A 20,541-nucleotide genomic window follows, 5' to 3' on the forward strand; every position below is an offset into this window, starting at 1 on the left:
ATAGGGTTGTGCCATGTATCCCTGGCTTGGAACTCCCTAATAGCGAAGGTTAGCCTCAAACTTTTGAGTAATTACAGTCTTGCACTGTTCTGTCCAGCGTCCATTTACATTTCTAACAAAAACAATTGTTTCATAGTTTAAGTTTGCATAATTGATTTCAGTAAATAATGTTTTCTTTACATTAGTAATGTTTTCTCGTGGTGCTTTAGGAAAACTCACTTTAGGGTTCTGTCATTGCACAAATAAAGCTTCACAACAATTTAATACATGCAGCTTTCTGAGTGACCTTTGCTCTTACATACACCATAACCAATAAAGGTCAAATTACTCAGAGTGTTGAATAAGAACATTTAAGACACAACATAAATAAAAAGACAATATGGCAGCTGAGTGACAGTAGCACACACCTTTAACCCCAGCACTCGAGAGGAAGAAGCAGGCGGATCTCTGAGTTCCAGGCCAGCCTGGTCTACAGAATGAGTTCCAGGCCAGCCAGAGCTGTCTCGAAAAACAAACAAACAAACAAAAAGACAATATGGCTAGATGAACAGACTCAAAAGTGAAATATTTCTTGGCAACTTCTAAACATTCAAACTAATTTTACCTCTTCACCTAAAAATACTGATTTTCTAGTAACATTTTTTTTAGCTAAATTACAGGAATCATTTATAAAACAACTGACTAGAAAAATCTTTTCATAAAGCGAAAGAAAGGTATGCTGTGAGGAATTCAGCAGTTACACCTTTGAACACCCTCACAAAGAAACTTTTTCAAGCAAAGTAGTTTATTATGTGCTTTGTTGCTCCATATACAAAATTTAGTTCCTGCTGGTAATTTTACAGCTGAACATTTCAATGTAATGGTTGTCTTGACCAGGGCTTCAGATTATCTGTGAGGAAGGAGCCTGTGTGCACGTATGTGTACACGTGTGTGCATACATATTTGAAGATTTCTACTTTACTGTGAACTGATATTTTTTTCACTGCTACTGGGATTTGAACCTGCCACTATGCAGCATTAGAAAAGCAGTCCACCGATAAGGGACTCCCATTCATCTCTTACTGTATTTTGAGAAAGAATCTTACTAACTTCCCTGGGCTGGCCTTGAGTATATTATATTGCCCAGGCAGAGCTTTGCTCTGTGATCCTCCTGTCTGAGCCTCCCAAGTAGTTGGATCATAGGCTTATACTAATAGGTCTGGGCTTAGGGTATTCGCTGAACACAGAACTGGAACTGGAGAGAGCAGGCTCAACAGTTAAGAGGATTTGCTCTTCAGAGGACCCAGGTTCAGTTCCCAGTACCAACAGGGAGGCTCACAAATGTTATGAGATGTCCTTCTGTATATATGTTGCTTTTATTGGTTGATGAATAAGGCTGTTTTAGCCAATGGCTTAGCAGAGTAAAGTCAGGCGGGAAAGCTGAACAGCTATAGAAAGAGTAGGTGGAGTCAGAGAGATGCCGAAGGAGAAAGACGGCACTGCCTCATGACAATACACAGATAAATAGAAATGGGTTATTTTAAGATATAAGAGCTAGGTAGGAATACATCTAAGTTGTTGGCCAAGCAGTGTTGTAATTAATATAGTTTCTGTGTGATTATTTAGGTCCGGGTGCCAGAAAAACGAAGCTACCCCTTTGTTTCCCTGCCACCCAGGGGATCCAATACCCTCCAAGAACACACTTACAAACAGCAGGAAAACACTCATACACATAGAATAAAAATGAATAAAATCTTTTAAACAATAAACATAGAAGTTACTAAAAAAAATGATGGTGCATTTAGATGTTCTATCAATGTTAACATCTGTTTTGTTTTTTCAAGGCGTTTGGCTAGTTTTATAAAACAGGATCTAACAATGTAGACCGGAATAGCATCAGCTTGTGATCCTCCAGGCTCAGACTCCCAAGCAGAGTTTATGGATCACCATGCCTAGCTCGAATGGTTACTGGCGGTTCCAATTGTTTACTCCTAAGACCTCTAAAGGAAAAACCTCATTTAATATTTTTAATTCAGATGACACTTACCAATTTGAGCCAGAGGTTGAGAAAGCGGGGGTCACTATAGTAACGCTTCTCTCCATGTAGAGCTTCTATAGCTCGCTCTAGTAACGTTGACATGTTACTCTCCTTTCCCCCTTGAGGATAGTTCTGCTCTGTCCAGCTAATATACCTGGATGGGAAGCGAAAGAAAGATTTTGAATTGATGCATACTTTTTGCTCTAGTTCTAAGCCTCATTCTGAATGGGTATTTTGCTTGTGTTGAGACAGAGACTTATTTAGCCCTGGCTGGCCTGTACTCAACAATGACCAGGCTGCGCTCAACTCAAAGAGACATGCTTGCCTCTGCCTCCTGAATCCTGGGATTAAAGGCATGTGCCACCACACCTAACCCATTCTGGATTTGCTTATTTTATTATTTGTGTGTATGGGTTTTGTCTGCATGTGCCTGTGTACCACATGTGTGTAGGGCAAGCAGAGGCCAGAAGAGGGCATCAGATCCCTTGGGACTGGACTTCCATAGGTTGCAAGCTGCCACATGAGAGCTGGGAAGCCAACCCAAGCCTCTCTGCAAGTGCAGCGGTGCTCTTAACAGACGAGCCATTGTTCTAGCCCTCTATTCTCAAATTTTCAGCAAAAACTATTTAATGTATTCAATGTATATATCTTTAGCAGTCCTTAATGACAAATCCTAAGCCTCTATCTCTCAAACTCTCTTGAAGTACCTGCAACAAATGCTGTGGAAAATGATGGACAAACGCACCTCAAAGTTGTGTCATACTCCAGTCTTAAAGCCCCCAGGGAAACTGAGCTTAACTCAGCACTACAGCCCTTCTTCCTTGGCATGTGTAAAGTCCTGGGCTCTACGCACAGCCTCAGAAAACCACTGTGGCTGTTCCAGAAGTCGGCCTCGCCAAGACAACACTTTCTGCTCTGTTCACCACTTCACTCCATAGCTCTCAGTTTCAGAAACAAGGCCCAAAAGATTCACCTGTGGATGCCTCTGTTGCTCCTTCCACTTACAATACTCACCGGTCCCACACACACAGAGGGTCACTTCCAGAGTAAAAGCGGATTTCGGATTCAAACACCCTGGAATTGAAACAGACCGTGTTAGCACACACAGCTGACAGGGCTCATTTCTAGTCACCCCTCAAGTGCTTCAAATTGATCTAAACAACTATCCTAAGGTTAGATTGGGGGTTTAGCTCAGTGGTACAGTGACTCAGTTGCCAGTGCAATAAAACAAAAAGCAAAACAAAACAGAATCACACCAAATTAATTATGGAATGCTGTTTGGGCTGGAGAGAGGGCTCAGCAGGTAAGAGTGCTGTCTCAGTCACTTTCTGCTGCTGTGGTGAAACACAGTGACCAAGAGAAGGAAGAGTTTATTGGGGGTGTGGCCTACAGTGTCAGATGATTTAGAGTCCACGGCCATTGTGGCAGGAAGAATGGCAGCAGGCCGGCATAGCCTAGAGCTTAACACAGAGCATCACCGAGGGCTTTTGATGTTGACCCACAAGCTAACTGGACCTGGTGTGCACTTTTAAAACCTCAAAGCCCACCCCCAGTGATGCTGTTCCCCCAACAAGGACACACCTTCTAATCTTTCCCACATAGCTTTACTAATTGGAGGCTAAGTGTGTGCTGCTTGCTCTTGCAGACTACCCGAGTTTCCGAGCACCTGCATAAGGAGTCTCTCAACTATCTGCAGCTTTATTTTATGTATTCGAGTGTTTGCCTAGGTATATATGTGTGCTACATGTGTGCAGGGCCCAAGGAGGCTAGAAGAGAATGTGAAAGAAGTACAGCTGGCTGTGAGCCACCAAGAGGGCTGGGAACCAAATCTGAATCCTCTACAAGAACAGTGCTTTGAATCACTGAGTCATCTCTCCAGTATCCTTCCAAAAATAGAATCTTTCAAAAAAACAGGGCTCTTACAGAGCACCCAAAAAGGGTGTATCACAATCACCTTGAACTCCAGGTTATAGGGATCTGAAGCCTCTGGCCTTAGCAGGCACCTGTGCCCATATGTACACAGCCACATATACATATACCTCAATAAAAACTAATAAAAAATCTTAAACACATAAAAATAGAAATAATTGCCAGGCGATGGTGGCACACGTCTTTAATCCCAGCACTTGGGAGGCAGAGGCAGGCAGATCTCTGTGAGTTCGAGGCCAACCTAGTCTACAAGAGCTAGTTCCAGGACAGCAAGGCTACACAGAGAAACCCTGTCTCAAAAAAACCAAAACAAACAAACAACAAAAAAATTAATATTCTAAACCAGGTGTGGTGTTACAGGCCTCCACTAATCCCAGCATTCATTAATTTAAACAATGATAGTTACTTTGCTGTTTTTAATTTCTTCACCTATAAAACGGGATCATAATAATACCTATTAGGTTTGTTTATATTTTTAAAGATTTATTTTTAGAAAAATGTGGTACATTTATACAATGGAGTACTACACAGCAGAAAAAAGTAATGACAGCTTGACATTTGCAGGCAAATGGATGGATCTAGAAAACACCATATTGAGTGAGGTGACTCAGACTCAGAAAATTATGATATGTACTCACTCATAAGTGATTTTTAAACATAAAGCAAAGAAAACCAGCCCACAAATCACAATCCCAGAGAACCTAGACAACAATGAGGACCCTAAGAGAGACACACATGGATCTAATCTACATGGGAAGTAGAAGACAAGATCTCCTGAGTAAATTGGAAGCATGGGAACCATGGGAGAGGATTGAAGGGGAGGGGGAGGAAGAGAGGGGAACAGAGAAAAATGTAAGAGCTCAATAAAATCAATTTAAATAAAGATTTATTTTTAATAGTGTTTCTGTCTGTGTGGGAACATGCATGTAAGGATAGGAGCCCAAGAGGGAATATGCATCAGCCTTGGTTAGCGAAGCCTGTTGTGGCGGGGACAGTAAAGGCAGACTCCTAGCCAGGAAAAGAGCTGAGAACCAAGGACTGCAGCTGCTCAGCCTCAACCGCATCTGCATCACCCCCTCCCAGGCTCAGGGACAACACAGAAGAGAGGGTGGGAAGATCCTAAGGGATGGAGAATGAAGAAAAGCATCATAAAATGTTTCCTGGCCATGACACGACTATCGCAACCACCAACACACAGCAGTGTTGTGCGTGCACAAGACAAGAACACACCCACTGGCCAGTGAGATGATCAATGGTTTGTAAACGCACTCACTGCCAACCCTGAGGACAGGAGTTGGGTCCCTAGAACTCCTGAGAAGAGAACAGATTCCTGCAAGTTGTCTTCTGACCTCCACACATAAATAATCCTAAAAAACAAAACAAAGTAAAACCATGATGAGGCCCAGTGACATTCAACCCTGGGTGAGGAAGGGCTCATGAGTCCCCACAGGCAGCTAGCTAATGGTTGCTGGAGGGTCAAATCATGGTTTTTAGGGCTAGAGTCACTAGGTTACCCATGATCCAGTACCCCACAATTCATGTAATCAACCAACCCTAATTGAACTCAATGGAGCGCTTGCTTTCTCGCTTTCTCTCTCTCTCTCTCTCTTTCTCTCTCTCTCTCTCTCTCCTCCCCCCCACCCACCCACACACGCCACAACACAACAAAACAAAGCAGAAACATGAAAACAAGAATGATCTTATTGGGAAGAAAAGGAAGTTCAGCAAAAGTTAGAGGGGATAAGAGAACGCAAAGGGGGAGTGTGAAAAATGACTAAAATTTAGACACGTATTAAAACATCAAGTACTAAAAATATACACAATAATTATTATAAATAAAATGCTAAACTGAGTACAGTGGTACGTGCCTTTAATCCCAGCATTGGGAGGCAGAGGCAGGCAGATACCTGAGTTTGAGGCCAGCATGGTCTACAGAGCGAGTTCCATGACAGTCAGGACTACACAGAGAAGTCATCTTGAAAAACAAACAATACTAATAATAAAATAGCCAAATGGTATATGTCTGTAATTGTAGCACAATAGACACTGAGACCAAAATCCTGTAAATTCAGGGCCAGTCTGGGCTACCACAGTAAGCTCAAAAATAGCCTAAGATATTTGGTGAAGTCTTGCCTCAAATCAATAGATAAACAAACAAAACAGTTTGACACAAAATAATATACCCCTAATAAAAAAAAAAAACAAAAAAAAAAAAAACCAAAGTATAAAAGTGAAAAAACAGTCAACAATACAAAACAGGCATGGTACTTGCCAAGAACAGATAGTAAAGGTGTTTTGTTGTTGAGGATTTGTAGGCTGTCCTCCAAAACTGCTAATAAACTCAACCTTGACCCAGAGGACGGAGTTCAGGCTAAGCTGACCAGAATGAACCAGAGTTTTTTGGGCCTTTTTGGATCTTGGAAAAGCAGAGAGGAGGGTCAGCTTGCTTTTCTCTGTGGCTTTTTGAATCTACCAGGTTCATACCCTACTATCTGTCTCCCAAGTTTTTATTAATAATAGAATAATTTGGATAATCATTACATTTTGTTGTTTATCAAGATGACCAGGCTGGGCTCCAGTAAAGGTTTTAAGAAGTAAAAATAGGGGTAGGAACTAGGAAGCAACTATAATATATCAAAGAAAAGAGGAATTTTTCCAGTAGATCACCGGCCTTTATGGTCCTAGGTTTAAGACACTCTGTGATCTAACAATTCCATTCCAAGGGGGTGGGGTGAGGATGATGTTCACAAAAAGCCTTGTCAAAAATCCACAGTGGGCTCATTTACAAAGTGCAAAAGAACAAACCAAAACGTCCAACAACTGGTGAATATTAGAATACTTACTCAGCTATAAAAAGGGAGACTACTGATATATGTGACATGAAAAGTACTTAAAATTACACTAAATGAAAGATCCATGAGTCTATGTTGTAGAATATTACTTGCTGTGTTACATTTGTTTATACTATGGAATATTTGTTTAATGATGCGAAGATGTGTTACGTTCTTTTAGGTTGCATTTGTGTAACTCTGTGAAGTGGTGTTACTTTGCCTAAAACACCTGATTGGTCTAATAAAAAGCTGAACGACCAACAGCAAGGCAAGAGAGAAGTATAGGGCTGGCAGGCAGAGAGAATAAATAGGACGAGAAATCTAGAAGAAAAGGTCAAGGAGCAGAGAAGAGGAGAGGAGGACATGGGGGTCAGCCACCTAGCTACACAGCAAACCACAGAGTAAGAAGAAAGGTGCTGGGGAATATTGTTTTCAGGTGTGTTACTTTTGTTTATGCTGCATTTGATTAACTGGGAAGCTGGGATTCTTTGCTGATGGTTGGTCCCAATAAAGTGAACAACGGTCAGTAGTGTGATAGAAGGAAGGATAGGCGAGGCTAGCAAGCAGAGAGGAGAAAAGGAGAAAGGAGGGGCGAACAAGGAGAACAGGACATCAGGGGCCAGCTACACCCACGGAGTAAGAAGTAAAGAAAGGTATACAGAAATAGAGAAAGATAAAAGCCCCGAGGCAAAAGGTAGTTGGGATAATTTAAGAAAAGCTGGCTAAATCGAGCTGTGGTGGCGCACACCTTCAATCCCAGCACTCGGGAGGCAGAGACAGGCGGATCTCTGTGAGTTCGAGGCCAGCCTGATCTACAAGAGCTAGTCCCAGGACAGGCTCTAAAGCTACAGAGAAACCCAAGAAAGACAAAAGAAAAGGAAAAGAAAAGCTGGCTAGAAACAAGCCAAGCTAAGGCCGGGCATTTATAAGAAAGAATAAATCTCCATGTGTGATTATTGAGGAGCTGAGGGGCAGGCCCCCAAAGAGTAAAGAGCCAAAAGAGTAAAACAAACACAAAAACAAAACAAAACAAAAAACCAACTACCATCCTATTTATAAAAAAAATTCTACAATAAGCTGGGCATGTTGACATCACCTAGGAGACTGCAGGAGGTGACCACAAGTTAAAGCAAGCCTAGGCTACAAAGCAAGGCACCACCCCAAACAAACAACAAAACTCCAGAGCAGGCAAAGTGGCTTTGACAGACATATCAGCAGGTGCTTCCCGGAGGGGAGAGTGAGAGAGGAGAGACCCCTAAGGAAGGGAAGAGAGAGGAGACCCCTAAGCCAGGCTCTAGGACGAATGCACCGCTTTACTAGCACACTTAAAAACCCGAGCCATCCTTCCAACTACATTATCCTCTGCTCTGCGGGGATGTCAGTGCTGCAGGTAGCTCAATGGTAAAATGTGGGCTCCGTACTCAGGAGGCCCTGGAGCCATCCCAGAGAGAGAGAGAAGGCTGAAGAGCTGGCTCAGGGAGTTCAGGGGTTAAGAAAGCATGCTGGCTGTTCTTGCAGAGCAGTGTGCCCATGCTAGGCAGCTCACAGCAGCCTACAGCTCTAGCTCACAGGGATGATCAAAGCCCTTTCTGACCTCCTTGGGAACTTGTATACACACACACACACACACACACACTCTTACACATATACACATAATTGAAAACAAAAGAAAAAAATAATTGAAAACAAATATTTTTTTTTAACAAAAAGGGAATCATGAATAAGTCCTTCAGAAGAGTTTTGTAGCATTAACCAAAATGGGGAAGTAGAAAAAGGAGGGTCATTTGGGAGTGAAGACATTTGTTATCTGACAACAGAATTACATCCAGATAAACCTGTCACAGTTGAAAATAGCCTAAGTAGCCTGGGAGTTGTGGTGTGCACCTTTAATACCAGCACTTAGGAGAATCTCTGTAAAGCTGAGACCAGCCTGGTCTACAGAGTGAGTTCCCAGGACAGCCAAGGTTTCACAGAAAAATCCTGTCTCAATCAATCAACCAATCATTATGTGATAATCTTTTTGTACACTGTGTCTTTGCCAAGGTGCCTTCTTAATGGTTTAATAAAAAGCTAAACAGCAGGAGGTACAGGCGGGACAGCCAGACATAGGACCCTAGGAAAAAGATAGATGCAAAGGAAGCAAGACAAGACAAGAGGTAAAGCCACAAGTCATGCAGACTAAGAGAAATGTTTGTATGAGCTCGTTAGTAACAAGCCTAAGCTATGGCCGAGCTTTTACAATTAATAAGTCTCTGTGTCATTACTAAGGAACTGGTGGTCCCGATGAAAAGGCCTGACCAAAAACAAACAATAAATAAATAAAACCCATAGGAAAAGAAAAAAATACCCTTGGTAAAAGTGCATTAAATACATTTATCCTGCCAGACACCACAAGTTAGCAACACAGCTCAGTCTCTCAGAGATGCAGAGTACCACCCCTCTCTGTGACCGCCCAGCATTTCAGAGCAATCCAATTGTGTATCCCTCCTCTTTGAAAAGATCAAAATTCAAAGTATGCTTTCTACCAAATGAGTATCATTCCCACAGCCACATAAAACCATAAGCTGAATCTTCTCAAGCTTGGGACTATCTACACATGATGCAGGGAACAGACATTGAGAAGGCAAGAGCTGTCAACGGTAGCTGGGAAACACAACGGAGGGCAGAGATGGGGACGAAACACATCAGGGAGTCAGCACCAGTCAGACAGTAGAGAAGTAAGGACAAGATCAAATTGCAAGCACCAGAAACAAGCATTAAGAATAAAATACTGTAATCCTAGCACATGTTAGTCAGAGGCAGACAGATCTCTCTGAGTTCAAAGCCAGCCTGGAACTACATAGTGAGTTACTCTGTACTACATACAGAGTAACCCTGTCTCAAAAAAAACCAAACCAAAACAAGAACAGAATACTGTGTCTCTAGAGCTTAATCATAACAACACTGTTTTCAAAGACCTAAAGCAATGAGTATGGTTATACACTACATTTTAACCTGCAATAAACACCATCTCGTGCAATTAAAAAGCTTGCAATCGCCGGGCGGTGGTGGCGCATGCCTTTAATCCCGGCACTTGAGAGGCAGAGGCAGGAATCTCTGTGAGTTCAAGCTAGCCTGGTCTACAGAGTAGGTTCCAGGACAGCCAGTGCTACAAAGAGACCCTGTAGTTGGACCTAAACCGCTCACTACGTGCTACGCTACTCCATACCGCTTCTGCTGCTGAAGAGTCCTGTTGCAGGCCGACTCCTGGTGTGCCAGAGCCCCCTGAAGTGTGGACATGATCCGGCCATGCCGCAAGGGCTGTACGTTTTCTTTACTCAGCTCCCACTCATCTCCCTCCAGGCACATGGCTTCACTGTGAACAAGGAACAGAAGCAGACCTGAGTCCAACACTGTTGCAGTACTAGACTGTCACCATCTTTGGACAGGTGAGTTTTTGTGACCTTCAGTTGGACACAGGGAGCTGGAACCCTGGTAGCATTATCACGCTCTTCGGCTTCTGAGCCTACTACCTGGTTTCCAAGTTTATACCTAATGGAAGCGAAAACTTGGCGAAGGTGCTGTTGATAATATTATATGAATAAAGTTAAAGCCAAAAAAATAATTTGTAAAATCATCATGAATTTAGCAAAGTGGACTATTTTTTAAGCTAGAAGTTTCATGTCTAACAGGGAACAATCTAGTTTTATTCAAAATTAGTGTTTGTCAAACTAATATGTCATGTTTTAACTTTCAATTTAAAATAGAAATAAACTGGGCGGTGGTGGCGCACACCTTTAATCCCAGCACTCGGGAGGCAGCGGCAGGAGGATCTCTGTGAGTTCAAGACCAGCCTGGTCTACTAGAGCTAGTTCGAAAGCTGCAGAGAAACCCTGTCTTGAAAAACAAACAAATAAATAAATAAAACAGAAATAAGTCGGGCAGTGGTGGCACACGCCTTTAATCCCAGCACTCGGGAGGCAGAGGCAGGTGGATCTCTGTGAGTTTGAGGCCAGCCTGGTCTACAGAGTTCCAGGGAAACCAGGATTATACAAAGAAACCCTGTTTCAAAAAAAACAAAAATCAGTAAACAAACAAAATAGAAATAGACGCCAGGCATGGTGGCCCAAGCCTTTAGTTACAGCACTTAGGAGGCCAGCTAGGGCTGCGGAGTGTGTAGTGAAACCCTGTCTTTAAAAAAAAAAAAAAAAAAAAAAAAAGAAAGAAAGAAAAAAGAAAAAAAATCCAGAAATCTACCACTTCTCAAGATATCCACTGTTTTCAATCTTGTTCAGCAACCCCTTTCTCTAGGTTTTCACAGGTTTGTGGGTCTCCACCTTTTTCTGCTTTTCCCGTTTCAGCTATCAACAGGCAAACCAATAAATAAATTCCACTTAAGTGGACGTCATATCATTGTTTTGCTAAAAACTCTCCTTGTGATTTTTCCATTACAATCAAAATGGAAAGCCCAGCCATTACTATGTTGTCATATTCACCTTGACATCACCCCATACTCGCTGGGGACAGTGTTCCAGGGACAATGACCATGCCAGCAACTGCTTCCCTTCCTAAATTACTACAATATATGTACATGACTAGCTTTAAAAACAAAAACAAAAAAATGGCGCCAGGCGGTGGTGGCGCACGCCTTTAATCCCAGCACTGGGGAGGCAGAGGCAGGCGGATCTCTGTGAGTTCGAGACCAGCCTGGTCTATATGAGCTAGTTCCAGGACAGGCTCCAAAGCCACAGAGAAACCCTGTCTTGACGCGCGCACCACAGCAAGTATGTGGAGGTCAAAGGACAACTTTTCAGAGTTGGTTCTCTCCTTCCACCATATGGGGACCAAACTGAGGCCTGAGGTCCCCAGTCTTGGTAGCTAGCAATCACCTCTATCTCCAGAGCCGTGTCCATGACTAGTTCTAGTTTGGGCCCAAATACCATCTCTTTACTGAGGAGTCTGTTCAAATCTTTTTTACCCTATCAGTGTTAGGGAACAAATCCAAGGCTTTGTGTATCTTGGACAAGTGCCCTCCTAAGATCCAAACCTTTCTTTACTAGCACCAATCCCACCCCTGATGCTACCTGCCATCTCTGGCTTTACACTTTTTAATACTGATTGCTATCTGATTTTTCTGCTTTTAAATCTGTCTTAGTCATTGTTTTCCCCATTCTTCCCCAGAACTTAAGCTTCACAAGGGTTGGAATTTTGTCTTTTATTGTCCACCTTCAATGTTCACGTGGTGATCAACAAATTCTGTTGCATGAATAACAGCTTATGACAAGGAAATGACCCAGCTATTGTGAATTCCATAATTAAAATGCATATTAAGTTTTAACCTAGAAAAAACTGTTCTATAATTTTATATATGAGGAAAAACAGCAAATGTTCTGCTTTTTAGACCTCTTTGCTACTGGCATAACGAAACACCTATTAGTTGAAAGCAGTTACTTTATAAGTAATTTGAATTCTACCAGAACTCCAGCAAACTGCATTAGTATCTCAAGACCCCCCCCCCCATAATACATGTTCAAAGTCAAGTAGCAGACTCAGATCTCAAGGCAAATTCCAAGCTCTCCAAGTGTTGTCTCGCGGCTGGAAGCAGGGCTCCACGCCTTCAAGAAGGGGTCTCGGGAGCGCCTGCTTTTCCCCGACCTCTGAGATCCTGCCCTCGCCCATTCAGCACCCATTGCTGCAGCAGCTTGGCTCCGAGCCTCACCTTGCAGCAAGCTCTTCCTTTCTTGCCGCCGCCATCCTGCATTCCCGGTTCTTGCTCTCACCAGTCCCCAGACCTTTTCCCCCCGGGTGCCGACAGTCCGACGATTCTTCCTCAACCTTCAGCTAGCCCTGAAGTTGCGGTGACCGTCTCCCCGTGCTCCTAGACTGAATGAAACACGCGCCCAACTCTTTCCCAAAGCCTCCACCACACGCCCCATCAAGCCTAAGCCGCCAAGTTTCAAATTTAACGGTCCCTCACTGTAGACGTAGCCACGCTCCGCGCTCCCCCTTCCAAAGCATTCTGGGGATTGTAGTTTATTCCGGGTCTAAACTCGCGCTGCGCTGTGCATAATGGGAGTTGTAGTTCCTGGGTTGAGGCGCTAGTCTCAATGGCTTTTCAGGCGCTGCAGCAGGCTTGGACGCTAAGCATTCTCTTCGGATTCGCTCTGAGTTTCCTCTCTAAGACCAGTATTCGAATCCAGCGAGGAACACCTTAAGAACAAGGGTTTCTTTGATGTTTTGAGTGTTATGTCTTTGAGCACGTGTCTGACCCAGTTCTTGGGTTGCCAGGTCTTGCTGTCTGCCCTAGGTCTCACACCTGTCCAGGGATCTTCAGGCCACTCTCACCCAACTGTTTCCCATCGAACCCCTGAATTTTAAAAAGTTAGATCCTAGTTCTCATTTTATCTCTTACACCTGTACTGGTTTAGTACTGCTCCCCTCTTCCCCAGCAAGACCTTTCATCTCTACAACTTCTTAACTTTGACCAGCTTCTTTTAAAGTATCTTGGCAGTATCCCATTCATTCTTTCATTCAGGGTAGCCATGTGTCCTGTAAACTATAATATAACACAGAATACAACAAGGCTAAGCCCTTGCTTGCTTCCCTGGGGCTAAAGGTTGTACTTGGTGGTACAAGCCTATATCTCAGCTTCTCAGGTGACTGAGATAACAAGGATCAGGCATTCAAGACCATTCAAGGAAGGCCTTACTTCAAAAATAAAAAGTTGGGGGTTTTCATTTGTTGGTTTTGTTTTTAAGGGTGGTGAGCTAAGAGCGGGACTTTGGCTCAGCAGAGAGCACTTGCCAAGCATGTATCAAGGCCCTGAGTCTAATCCCCAGGACAACACACACAAGAAGAAAAAGGGAAGAAAGTAAGAAGCTGGGCCATTGTGAAGTATGCCTTTAACTCTAGCACTTGGGAGGCAGAGGCAGGAGGATCTCAGTGAGTTCGAGGCCAGTTTGATCTACAAAGCAAGTTACTGGCTTTTTTTTTTTTTTTTGCCAGTTTTCTAGAAGCTTCACTGGCATTCCCCTGGTTCATGTTTCCCTTTTTTCATCCTCATAGCCAGGGATCTAGCATCTCCCTGGCTAGGCTTCATCATTACATGCCTTTCTGATCATAGTCAAGGAATTCTTTCTGGTTTTAAAAGCTCATGGCTAGACAGGGCTCATCTAGACAGTTCAGCATAACCCAATCCTGGGCCCTAGTCACATTTGCCAGGTTCCTTTGGCAATAGAAAGTGACATGGTAACAGCAACGATTTGGAGGGCCATTCTCCTACCTACCATGAAAAAATACATTGGCATCTCTAAAATCATTTATTCATAAAGAAACTTTTCTATGCTCTTCTTTCCAGACAGATTTGGGGGATATGTTACTTAATATATTGCCCTCTCTAAGGCTTTTTATATTTAAGCAGGGAGATTTTGTTATTCGTTTTTGTTGTTGTTTTATCGAGACAGGGTTTCTCTGTGTACCCTTGGCTGTCCTAGAACTAGTTCTGTGGACCAGGCTGGCATCTATTTCACAAAGATCTGCCTGTCTCTGCCTCCTGAGTGATGTGATTAAAAGCATGCGCCACCACTGCCCCACTAACTAACAGAGTTTTGAGAAGAAAATTTATAAAGGAATACATTTTACTGATGGGACCAGGCATTATGGTGTTCACCGTTAGTCTTAGTATCTGGAGAGCAGAGGCAGGTAGAGTTTTGTGAGTTCGAGACCAGCCTGGTGTATACAGAGACTTCCAGCCTTCATGGTGAAACTCCATCTCTAAATGAGTGAATGAATGAATGAATAAATAAGTAAATAATAAATAAATAAAATTTAACTGGTGGACTTCAGACAGACTGGCAACTTTTAGAAGTCTGGGATTGTTCTAGCAAGCTTCTCCATTTCTTGCATTTACTCTCATCAAAGTCATATCTTCCCGCATGAGTGAGTCTTCGATGGACTTAGTGGTTATATCTGGTCTCCTGTGCAGTGTGGTGAGAGTGTGTGTGTGTGTGTGTGTGTGTGTGTTCTTAACTACACAATGTCAGATTGCCCCAGTTTTGCCTTGTCTTCCTGGGTTGTACAAAAATCCAGCTTTGTGCATGGCAAATAGTCCAAAAATGAGTGTTGTGGAGTATTATAAGATATGTTGCATTTGTTTATACGGTGGAACATTTGTTTAATGATGCAAAGATGCGTTGTATTCTTTTATGTTGCATTTGTTTAACTCTGTGAAGCTGTGTTACTTTGTCTGTCTGAAACACCTGATTGGTCTAATAAAGAGCTGAAAGACTGATAGCTAGGCAGAGAAAGGAGAGGCGGGGCTCGTAGGCAGAGAGAATAAATAAAAGGAGAAAAAGGATAAAGGAAGAAGGAGCTAGAAAAGGAGGGGAGGAGGATGCTAGGGCACCACCACCCATCCAGACATGGAAAGAAGGAATGAGAAGAAAAGGTATACAGAAATAGAGACAGGTGAAATCCCAGAGGCAAAAGATAGGCAGAATTATTTAAGTTAAGAAAAGCTGGCTAGAAACAAGCCAAGCTAAGGCTGGGCATTCATAAGTAATATTAAGCGTCCATGTGTGATTTATCTGGGAGCTGGGTAGCAGGCCCAGAAAAAGAGTAAAAAAATGGGAACCTTGGGGTCCCAGGACACCCACGGATTAACTTTTTATTGTGCAATCGCACGAGGAGAATCTCTCTCTGTGGGATAGGAGTAAGGTCAAGAGGAACAGATTCAGGGGTGGAGAGAAAATGTTCAAGATCAGAGAATGCTACATCTGGGAAAGCAGTATCACCCTGGGGCCTCTACTCTGTCAACAGATCAGCCAGTCAGATCGCAGGAACTTCTTGGATTTAGGTGTCTTGAAGTGGGAGAACCAATAAGACAGAGGTATAATGAGCCAACCAACGTGTTGCCAAGACGAAGGGAATAGAGGGTGAAAAGACCCATAGGCCCCTGACTGAGGCTGCTCGCTGCTGCCCAGCTACTCCTCTGAAGTAGCTGTTGCTGACCGGGTACTAGGGAACTCTCCAGAAAAATCTGGGGTTTTCTTCTCTTCAGTGGAAACTCCTTTCTGGGCTATACTTCTGCTTTTCTGCAGAAGTACCCTACTTTCATGATCGTCTCAAAAACATTGGAAATCGCTTGACCCCAAATTTCCACTGATACATGCAATACGTATCTGTGCAGAATAGGGAGGTACCAGTTCTCAACTCTCAGACATCTGACAGAAAAGGATCAAAAGGTCAGAGCAGATCACAGGCTGAGAACATACCAAGTCAGATGGCAGGGTTGTAAAGAGACAAAACTGCCTTTAATTTGCGCACTAGGGAAGGGCAGGCGAGAGGACCAGATGTCAAAGGTCCTCCTCAGATATGTAGTGAGTTCCAGGCTAGCCTGAGCTACAAATGACCCTTTATGAAACAAACAAAGCAGCCCCCCATCCCCACCAATGGTGAAAGGAACAAGACAAGATGCAGGGCTAAATAAGGAACTAGCAGGAAATACAAAATTTAGGTTGCTGCACCATCGCATCAGCCCAGCCACTTCTGTGCTCTTTGCAGATCTCGGAGAATCTTAGGAGTTCGCCAGTACCCCAGCTCTCCTGTACACGCCTGTCATTTCTCTAGGGTCTGTTCTTCCCCTCATTCCCTCAACACACCGAGTCAGGGTTCCAGGACCAAGGCAAGAGGGATGCAGTTGCAAGCTCCAGGCCAAGCTGGGCTACATAATGAAAACATGTCTCAAAAATACCAGGGGCTGTGGTTGTAACTTAAAGGTAGAATGCTTGCTTGCCCAGCATATGTAGGTCCTAGGTTCCATCCCTAACACCGAAAGTCCATCAACAGAAAGAAGCTTTGTTTCCTTAACTTACCTGAAGCACTGTGTACCAGACCTGGCTTTGGACCCAAAGGTGCCATGGAAGAACCAACGGGGTGTTTCTGTGGCTCCATACCCGAGGACTCCTACCATACTGCTCAATCTGACAGGACAGTGGAGTCCCTAGGATAATGGATCTAGCCAAGCTCTCTCTGCTTTTCTGCCAGGCAGGATTCTTAGTCAGGCTATACAAAACTTGCTTCTCACATTCCTGGCCATCTGGGCCCCTTATTGCTTTTCTAGGGGAAAGGTCAGAGGTCAGAGGTCCCATACCATGGCAAACAACATAGGCTGAATGTAGGGGTTAAACTGATTCAGAGGGTTGAGAAGATAAGCTAATTTGACCCGGGGTTCCCAAAGGCACCCTGTCTGCCTGCCCACCCCCTATTGGAGGGTAGGCCCCAGCTGGAATTGAATTGTCCAACATTGAACTTTTATTGAAATAACATGGGGAGATTGAGGACCATTGGAGACGCTGAATCCAGAGCACTTGAAGGGCAGTTCAGGAGATCCCTGGCCCACTATGCCTGTGATCCTGCACAGAAGATGACCTAATCTCCAAAGCCAACAGAACCACCACTGTTTCCCTTCTCCATGGGGCCCTTGGTTTATGTTGCTTCTGGATCATTTCATCGCCTTCCTTTCAGCAGAGTCTCCAAGCCAAGGCAGGGAGAAAACCATCCAGAGGTGGGTGCGTTGCATAACACTCTTCCCCTAACAGCCCAAGACACAGGGAGGAGCACAGACCTTCCTGAACCAAGCTGGGTCTCTTTCTGGCTTCCTATCCAGGTTTGGGCTTTGACCTCTGTGTCAGTTACTTTTCGGCAGCTGTGATAAAACACGATGGCCGCAGGCAATTTATAGAAGAGTTTATTTTGGCCTGTGTTTCTAGAAGGAGTGGCAAAATGGTGGGGGTGGCTTGGCAGCAGTCAGCAAGAGCAGGACTTTGGGAGATCACATCTCCATCCACACACAGAAAGCAGAGGACGGGGATAGGAGAAGGGAGAAAAGTAGAAAACTAGAAGTGGAATAGGCTATAGACTCCTAAAGCCCGCCCCCAGTGACACACTTCCTCCAGCAAGACTCTGCCTCTTAAAGGTTCCATAACCTCCATCAACAGCACCACCAACTAGGAACTAGAGTTCAAATACCTGAGCCTATGGGGGGACATTCTCCTTCAAACCACTACAATCCCAATCACTACAAATAAACGGAAAGGGCCTCATTTTCCTTGTTGACTTGGAGTACTGTGTACCCATCTTTCCACCCACAGTGGGCATTCAGAGAGAGAGGTGGGGATGTTTGGTAACTCTGGCCCATGTTTCCAGCTAGAGACTGTGCAATGTATACGCTGGCTTCTGCCAGGAGGGTGAACGTGAGGAAACCTTCTCTACAAGGACAGGCCCATGATTGGAGTTTTCCTCCACAATTATAAACAGAAGAATGGACCAGCAGACTCCTATCATCAGATGCTCTTGGTTAGGTGCCTCCTCCCTGGAATGTATGGGCCATGCAACAGGACATGGCAACTTTTGCTCTTCATCAAAAGCTCAGCACCTGCCCTGATGCAGGAGCTCAATGAATACTGGCTAGCTGACTAACGAACATGAACACAGGAAAATGGTTAGCATGTGGCCTTGTGAGATCATGAAAAATGATATAGTTCACTCAACAATCAGTCCTTGAATATTTTTTGTCAGCTGTTAGGCTAGGCACTGGAGACCTAACCATGAAGAAAGCCTACGTCCTGTGAGCAGGAACAACAACCTGTAACATGCCTACCGTTAGGGGCACAGGAGAGGCTGCGGCTCTTCCCCCATTTGTGGAAACCCTTAGGAAAGAGGCCACAGAGTGTGAGTGGCTAAGAGGGGTATTGACAAACCAAAGGGGATCGATCATAAAGGAGAGAAAATGAGAGTGCACTGGCCACCTGTGGAAGGCCCTGGCAGGAGCTACCCTGGTCCGTAGCCTGGTGAGCACAAGGCCAGAGGCCAAACCTAGCCTGGCCAGCCTAGACCCTATTTTAGGCTGAAGAGCAAACCCAGCCCCTTTTGCTCAGGTTTGGGGAAGAGGGTGTCCAGCTGCAGTCCGGGTACTCCTCTGAGCTCCCAGGTAGCTCTGCTTTGGAGCCACATAGTCCACTAGTCCTGCCATGGGACAGAAGCAGGCAGGGCACAGAATGGGCACTGCACACACACACACACACACACACACACACACACACACACACACACACACGGATGTATTCCCTTCCTCACCCCAGACATGACTCGCTATGCCAAGCTGTTCTCATTTGTTTGCTTTACTGAGAGTGCCAGGGCCCAGGAGAACTGGCCCAGCTGGTCCAACTGGTTGGAGGGCTCCTGGGTTCCTCTTGTCCCACTGCTTTGCTGCCCACGGCATGGACACTGGCTGAGGAAGTCCAGACTCATGCCTGCTGTGTTGCTATATCTCCTGCCCCTACCAACCAGGAGGGAGAGGATGCGATAAAGAGCTCCACAATGTTTTAACTGCCGCATCCTTCCTGGCTTCCTGGGTCCATCTGTTAGACAGGCAAACTGCATGTACCCAAGGTCTTATGAGGGGAAGGACTCCCCTGGTTGCAAAAAACACTTCTCTCCAGCATCATGCTCCAAGGTACCCTAACCTCACTGTTTGTCCCTCAGAGTGTTAGAGGGCATTTGCTCAAGGATGTTTCTATTTGTTATGAGGCAAAAGAAGCTCGCTGGGCTTTCAGAGGAAGTCTTGCAAAGTGGGGGATAATTCCATACAGTACCAGAGTGTCCCACCCAAAATGTCAGCATCTCTCTGCCACATTCACACACTAACAAATACTACATGTGTGCCCACTTTTTAAAAAATTTTTTTCAAGGAAAGGTAATTTGAATAAACACTACAGCTGTAGTGGCTGGAGAGATAACTCAGTGCTTAAGAGCACCTGCTGCTCTTCCAGAGGTCTTGAGTTCAATTCCCAGCAACCATATGGTGGCTTACAACATCTATAGCGAAATCCAGTGCCCTCTTCTGGCATAAAGTCATTGCATACGTGCAAACAGAGCACTCATACATAAAATAAGTAAATCTTTAAAACAAACAAAATGACACTCCAGCTGTGCTTCCCTAACCTTATTGCGTAGATGAATCATGCAGATCTTAGCACTGTAGGTCTGAGGAGTGGCAGGAGATCCAGGATTCCTAACAAGCTTTCAGTATTGTACAGGCTGCAAGTCTGCAGACCAGACTTTGCTGAGCAAGGTTCTTTGGCACAAATGTGCATGTACTTTCTTCCAGGGACATTTATATCTGGAAGACATTTTATCTGCAGAATTTATTGAGTTTGCAAACTCGGTCTCTCTGCATGTCCAACATATTGGAATAACTGGAGAGCCCCGAGCTCAATTAGAAAAGGGTTTATAGCAGTAAAGGTGGGGGTGAGGGGTTTCTGACGTTTTAAGACCCCTGATGGCTGACATTTGTCTAGGGTTTCCTGGTGACTGTGCGCTGGCAGGTGTTTTTATCTACAGTGCTTGGAATACCAGGCATTTCCTTTGAATGATCTGTTCTTGGGTGGGGGTCGGGCAATCTCAGCTTGTGCTTTCTCCTGCAGCCCGGCATTGTCTCAGGGTAAACAACTGAGACTCCAGCCTCCGTTGAAATTCATCTGTGGCCAGAGTCCCGGGTGATAATGGTTGGAGGCATGCACCACCACCCATTGGCCAGCCTCACTTTCTGATAGTCCACGCTTGCAGCAACTAGTCTCCTGAAAATGAGAACTCACTCACTACCTCAAGAATTAACTTGGGCTGGCAGTGGTAGCGCACGCCTTTAACCCCAGCACTTGGGAGGCAGAGGCAGGCTGATCTCTGTGAGTTCGAGGCCAGCCTGGTCTACAAGCGCTAGTTCCAGGA

The 20,541-nt window shown here is 44.5% G+C and overlaps 1 protein-coding gene across 1 annotated transcript in view; it reads right to left on the bottom strand.

Annotated features, from left to right (window-relative positions):
• Bub1b (BUB1 mitotic checkpoint serine/threonine kinase B) overlaps nt 1-12,657 on the bottom strand; it is a 54,760-nt gene extending 42,103 nt beyond the window's left edge. Inside the window, exons 1-4 of the mRNA XM_038330824.1 lie at nt 12,476-12,657; nt 9,986-10,132; nt 3,032-3,091; nt 2,027-2,171 (exon numbers count right to left, since the gene is read on the bottom strand). Of these exons, the coding sequence (XP_038186752.1) occupies nt 2,027-2,171; nt 3,032-3,091; nt 9,986-10,132; nt 12,476-12,510 (387 nt within the window). The 5' untranslated portion in view covers nt 12,511-12,657. The remainder of the gene's footprint in view (nt 1-2,026; nt 2,172-3,031; nt 3,092-9,985; nt 10,133-12,475) is intronic.
• Nucleotides 12,658-20,541: the final 7,884 nt, after the last annotated feature.

The sequence above is a fragment of the Arvicola amphibius genome, chromosome 5, assembly GCF_903992535.2.
Source record: "Arvicola amphibius chromosome 5, mArvAmp1.2, whole genome shotgun sequence".
Taxonomy (NCBI): Eukaryota; Metazoa; Chordata; class Mammalia; order Rodentia; family Cricetidae; genus Arvicola; species Arvicola amphibius.